This window comes from Rhipicephalus microplus, chromosome 3 (assembly GCF_043290135.1).
Source record: "Rhipicephalus microplus isolate Deutch F79 chromosome 3, USDA_Rmic, whole genome shotgun sequence".
In the NCBI taxonomy this organism is placed as follows: Eukaryota; Metazoa; Arthropoda; class Arachnida; order Ixodida; family Ixodidae; genus Rhipicephalus; species Rhipicephalus microplus.
Window position 1 is genome coordinate 143,075,285 of NC_134702.1, and position 6,654 is coordinate 143,081,938.

At 47.3% G+C, this 6,654-nt stretch overlaps 1 protein-coding gene across 1 annotated transcript in view; it reads right to left on the reverse strand.

The window, feature by feature from the left end:
- Positions 1 to 3,040, reverse strand: part of LOC142803380 (acetylcholinesterase-like) — an 8,954-nt gene extending 5,914 nt beyond the window's left edge. Inside the window, exon 1 of the mRNA XM_075888501.1 lies at positions 1,531 to 3,040. Coding sequence (XP_075744616.1) covers positions 1,531 to 2,993 — 1,463 coding nt within the window. The 5' untranslated portion in view covers positions 2,994 to 3,040. The remainder of the gene's footprint in view (positions 1 to 1,530) is intronic.
- Positions 3,041 to 6,654: the final 3,614 nt, after the last annotated feature.

Consider the following 6,654-nt stretch of genomic DNA (forward strand, 5'->3'; position numbering starts at 1 on the left):
TTTTACGTGCACCTCAAACGCTAAGCGGCGTCTGCGTACTATACACAATGGTGCGACCCTGTCACTTTTCCCAACGCCTCCTAGAAAAACTGTGCCTGGAACGTGAGCCGCGAACGCGCAGCCCTACCCTCGGATTTCACCAACGCCGACTAAATTTCAAGGCCGAAAGGCTGCCGGCGTAACGTAAGAGGGTGGGGGTCCAGTTACGCCGCGAACGCGGCGGAAAGCCTGTGTTTCGTTCACGTTTTAGGGGAACCAACGCTCCCGCTCTCGCAGCTGCTGCGGCTTGATTGGGCCGAATAAAAGATGTGGAAAAAAAGTTTTACTGAGCATGCTCAGTTGGGCAACTGGGCCCCCAACCTCTGACGTCACTGCGGCAGCCTTTCGGCCTTGAAATTTAGTCGGCGTTGATTTCACCCTCCCTTTCCGGTACGGAGGAGAATGCCTGTGGCGGTCGCCCCTTGCGAACACAGCAATGCTCTTACAGTTGCCTCCGAGCAGCGGTTATGCCACGTGACTGAGCGGTACGGTAACGTCACGTGACAGAGCGGTACGGAGGCGAGCGGTCTCACGCGGCGGATGGTCGCAACACGCCGTAGGAGGCATGGCCTCCAATATTTTGTGCTGGCAGCAAGCTCTCAGTTTAAGAGAGAGCCACGTTTCAGGCGTAGTTCTTCTAGGAGGCGTTCTTTTTCCATATAGGCTTAAGAGGCACACGCCAAAATGGACTGCTTCGCGTAGGGCTACATGGCAGAAGCTTCGCCTCCGTAGCTTTTCCTTTAGTACAAAGAAAAGTTGTCACCGAGTGTAGCTTCTGTTGACGGCAGGATGGTGGCTTTACTATCAGTTGAGGTTTTTTGTTGTTATTTACTTTATATGTCCAGTAGAAACTTTTTAAGTGGAAGTGCGAGTGGTAGTTTGTGTGCTTCTTTTTGTATCCTTGTTTTGTTGAACTTTATTATGTGCCTACGTATATGCTTTATGGCATGAAAAACAATAGCCGCCTCGCTTATCATCCACACTGGCCTGACAGGTGTTCGGGAAAGGAATTTCGTCAGCAATGAAGCCACGTCGTTATCTTGCGTTATATTGTTTGATTGATATCTGTGGTTGGACGTCCCAAAACCGCCATATGATTATGAGAGACACCGTAGTGGAGGGCTCCTCAAATCTCGACCACCTAGGGTTCTTCAACGTGCACCGAAATCTGAGCACAAGGGCCTACAATAGTTTCGCCTCCATTGAGAATGTAGCGGCTCAGCCGGGATTCTTCTCGCGAACTGCGGGTCAGCAGCCGAGTACCTTAGCCACGAGGCTACCGCGGCGGGGCGTTATAGTGTTTAAACCTACTGTGTGTAGGTTGAGGCGTAATAAAGGGTCGACTTATTTTTGATACGACGGTATTGTGTTATTGATGGCTTGCTAGCAGTCGTGTGAAGTTTGTGCTGCTCGCACTACAATGTTATTGTTTTTTTTTTCTTTTGGCGTTTGTGAAAAGTGGTTGTATCACTGGTGCTACGGAGAACTTACCCATTTGTGGCAAAGTCGGCGAGAGTGCGAATCATGCGAAGCGTCGTCTCTCTCTCTTCGTTCGTGGCCAGGTGAGGATAGAGAAAGGTTGCCGTGCCGAATAATGCCAGTACGTCTTCGCCATGTGTTGCGCTGTCGCCATCGAACACTGTGAAGGATGGCTTCGGCACGTATACCTGGTAGTAGGCCGTCGCGCCACTTTGCGCAAGCTCGATTGCGAAACTCTTCGTTGGACAGCGGAAGAGCACGTCACTGATTAAGTCGATCCAGCCCTTATAGTCCGGGTCATCGATGTCGTAGCTCACTCTAAGGAATGTAATTATGATATCCAGAACGGAATCGCTGACATTGCCGTGAAATTCTCGAAGTGCCACCTTCATCGTTTCCTTTGGGTCCGTCTGTTTCGTGCCCTGAAACTGCGGGAAAACGTTCTGGAAAAACAACATGCCCTCGTTAAAGGTAGTGCCCAGAATGACCTCTAGGTGACTTGTGTCGCGCTTGCCAACTTTGACGACCCCCGGTGGAAGCAGGGGTGCCTCCGGGCTCGGCAGGAGTTGAATGGAGAAATCTTTGGAGACCTCGAGGAGGGCCGAGGCATCGCGTTCCTGAAGACAGCGCAGCACCGATGTCGTATTCTTTGACGAACACAGAGCGGCGGCCGCAATGGCTTGAAAAGTGGCCTGTGCTTTGCTTCCCGTGTTGCGAACCAGAGGCGTGTTCGGTGTGCCGCTCATAAGGTACGCCCTGCGGAAGCTAGACAGCGATCCCAGAGGACTGTCCATGAGGAGGGAGAGAGATATGGCGCCTGAGCTTCCTCCGGCGACCAGGATGTTGTTCGTGTCTCCGCCAAAGTGGCCGATGTTGTCGCGCACCCATCGCAGCGCAAGCACTAGGTCATGCAGACCCATGTTGCCCCGGACACCACGTCTCGTACCCGAGTTGAGGAAGCCGAACAGCGAGAGCCGGTAATTGGGTGCCGCTACCACCAAGTTCCCCAGGCCTGACACAAAACGGGCGTCGTAAAAAGCGTAGCTGTTTCCGCCGCTGGAGAAAGCACCTCCGTACACCCAAAACACGACGGCGTGCGGCTTTTCGGGATTCGCACAAGGGCCTGGTACCCACACGTTGATATGTAGGCAGTCCTCGGTCGTGTTGGATGCGTCGATCGTGTAGTTCTTTGGAAAGTGAGTGTCGAGCTGCTTGCAAGGTGGCCTCTTGGACGTGGCGCTGAAAGTTCCGTTCCATGGTTTCACGCATTTGGGCTCCATGAACCGGTTCCGGCCTATGGGTGGTTCTGCGAAGGGGATGCCATAGAAGGCAACGGTACTGTACTGGGTGCCTTTGATATTGTACTGAAGGACCGTGCCTCGGACTTTTCCCGCCGATGTCCGTACAACCAGGCATTCCCGGGAGCTCAGAGCAGCTGGGCGCACGGGCACGCCCATGAGGTGCACGAGGAACATCGTGGTACCAAATACCAAACCAATGACACAGAGGCTGACTGAAACAACTGCGCACCTGCAATGACACGTTGTAAGCTCCGATAGAGAAAGCAGTAAGTGACAGCGGGCGAGCGACGTATCGGTAAACAATAAAATAGAATCGACTACATTAATCAAATCTCCAGCACATTACTGATATTATCAGACGCCTTTTGCTGCTGCTGCTCATTATTTCTGTTATGAAAGCACTAGAACTTCAGCCTTGAATATTCAATGGCTACTAAAAAAATAAAATACATTAGATCGTCTGATTTAATTACACTACAAGACGCAGTACTTCATTGCGCTGGTGATAATATGCCACGGTATTTTTCGGGACGTCTACTGTCACCTCAAGCAGGGCTGTAATATGATCAAAGCTGGCTGAGTTTAGACCCCACAGCATAAAGGTGGCTTAGCAAACCACTGCTGTACATTGTTACTGTTGCAGAACTTTAATGACCGAGTCAAATCGTTCCACACTGACTATTTGACTCACATACAGATGACCAGCAGATGTTGCGACAAGAGTTTAAATTGTTTCGAATGAGCGGCATCTTCACATATCAATTACGGAATTTCTGAAGTAATTTGACAATGTAACACAGTGGTTTTCTAGTTTGTTTTCCAGAACTGCCATTAGGCTTTGCAGCAAAGTGGCCTGCAGCTGGGCACTATTCAGCAAATCAATTATGCCATAGCTTTAAAAGCACGAAGAGCACGAACTTCTCGGGAAATCTGTATAGGAATTCGCTTTAGTTTCATGCATACACCAATTATACGATTGTTTGGAAGAACAGTACATTAAAAGTCTCAAAGATTCTGCCACATGTCAAGCCGTTTTTCTTTTACGGAAGTTGATTGAGTCCTGTTTTCGGCAGTGGTTTAGAAAATATCGAAAAACAATCAGCGCATCAAAACGGTATAACATGCGTTATGAGAATTTTTTAGCGCTGAAACGAAAATATTTAAAGATTCCAAGGTGCTTATCAAAACTGATGTTGCATCGTAAGATTTGCGCGTTGACTGGATGTCACATTGTAATTTTTGCATGCTCATTGACGTGTGTGTGCTCTAGTGAATGAAAAATCTTTTTCCAAGTGCAAACAGCTATGCTTCAAAGCAGTGTACCTTGGCGTTGTAGCATTCAGGTGTGCTAAAAAGTCTCTCTGCCTGGCATACAGATCTATCCAAATGACGACACTTTTGAACTCTTACGGCGAATGATTCTCCATCAACAGACTTTGATTTCTGAGCGACAGATTTCCCAGTGAACATTTACCGATATCCGTTTGTTAAAAAGTAAGAATCTCGGTTGGGTGTACGTGTGAGACGGCTGTATGCACACTTATTGTTGTTTCTTTTATCACGTACACCATGGTTGTTGGCACATAAAGCCATTTTTGTCACTGAATAGCACATCCTTAACTATTTCGTTACACTTTGCATCACATTATCAGGATGTTAAAAGCAGTTCGCTCTGATTTGCAAGGCGCCCCGTCGTGGTGGTCTAGTGGCTAAGGTACTCGGCTGCTGACCCGAAGGTCGTGTGATTGAAACCCGCCTGCGGCGGCTGCATTTCCGATAGAAGCGGACATTTTGTAGGCCCATGTGCTCAGATTTGTGCGCACGCGTTAAAAAACCGCGGGTAGTTGAAACTTCCGAAGCCCTCAACTAAGGCGCCTTTCATAATCATATGGTGGTTTTGGGACCTTAAACCCCACATATCAATAAATCAATCTGATTTTTAAGGCACAGACCCTCTTGAAGCGGCACCTGGAGTTTCGATTTGAACGACAAGGTTGTATCGAAACACATACGTAAGCTCAAGCGTTCGGGGCGAAAGAGGCAGCCCATAAACTTGACTTTAGATTTTTTTATTAGCAAGTGAAACATTCCTTACCACAATACCTTTTTAAGCGCATGAAAGAAAAGACAATTCACAATTCACAAATCACCACTCAGCGACCGCTCTGATCTATACCGCGTCGTTTCGTGAAATCCCAACGCCTAGCTGTTACAAATACAGGCATGTATGAAAAACATTTTCGTATTCTTCAATTGTTCATTGAGTAGAAAAGGGGGTACCTTGCGCGTAGCAAGAAACAATGTTGGAGATCGGCCCTTCATAGCTTCTGCCCAAGTGTCTACACCTATTTATTCATACGGCGCCTGTTCTTCAGATATGATAAGGACAAAAGTTGTATTACTCACCACCTTGCGAATTCCCCCGATTGCGTCGAAACTGTCGTCTCCTTCGAAGTCCTGCCGGTGTCGGGCGATTCCATCGTCGGCGTTTTCTTCTTCCTAGAACCAGCGGATATACAGAGCAAATGCACGTGCCGTGTGACATTGTCCTGGGGTCTACCTGGATTGTTGTTGTTGTTCACCTATTTATCGTGGCGCATACCCACTATCGGGGATTGGCCAAGAATCGAGTGGTTTTAAAAATTAATGATCAGATTTGGAATACTGGGGGTATAATAGAAAGATTACCGATAGCCTAGGAAAGTGTGGTGCTTAATGTAATGCGTACAAATATTTACATAAACGAATTTATTCCTGGATTAGAGCAATAATCTAATTTTTATACGTACGTAATTTTGTGGACATGTTAGAGTAATGAAACAGGTTAATTAGTCAACCTCTTAGTTTCATAAATATAGACCCGGACGGCCGTGCATACTGCCGCATTAGGTCACAGTTGTCTACGACTCATTACAAAGCTCATACCCACCATGGGATAATTGGCCAAGCAGTTGGTTACGCTGCTCGACTGCTTCACCGAAATCCTCAGGTTCGATCTCGGCAGCGGTGGTCGCATTTTGATGGAGGAGTAATGCTTAGGGTTCGCGCACTGTGGGATGTCAGTTCAAGATAACAAACACCGGACTGTCACAATTTCCGGGATCCTTTTGGGTAGTGCCGCGTATCCCATAATCATATTGTAAAACACGACTAATGGCACACTTGTATGAAACAATGTAGTTGGGGCGAACGTGTGCCCAAGAAACTAACTCGAAGAAACTCTGTGTGGCCGCTCCAGACGACAGTCTCTTCGTTTGTTTGTTTGTATGTTGTCAGACAACACTGGCACAAACTCAATCTGGAGGATATAGGCTAAAAAACCTTGTAGTAGTCAATATGTGAACACCATACAATGCTTCTCAGCCTATTACAAAAATGTACAAATATAGACAAAGAAATTCAAACAATCTTTTTAGAAGAAAAATATCATTAAGGAATATAAAAAATTAACAAAAGAAAAAGAGAGCTAATACCACATTGAAAGACTGAAATTTGAGCTTGTCAGACAGTTGAGTGTACTTCACCCGATCAAAATCAAATGCATGACCTACATTTACATTGTCGAGTATATCACTAGTATTCGTCAAGTATATATTAGGTACGTTCAATTCACCTGCACCACATGAACCAGTTCGCCAGGTGCTGCACCTTGCCATTCATTTCAGTGGTGCAGCATTGACGACATGTGAACCATGCCATTCGTTTCAAAAGGCGCAGAATAAATGCAGCACCCCACTAATTTTCTGCACCTTCGACGCTGGCGGTGCTGGCTTGGTGCTGCCGCTTGTGCAGCTGAGCAGACGACACAGTGTTTAGGCGTATAGGCGCTGCACCC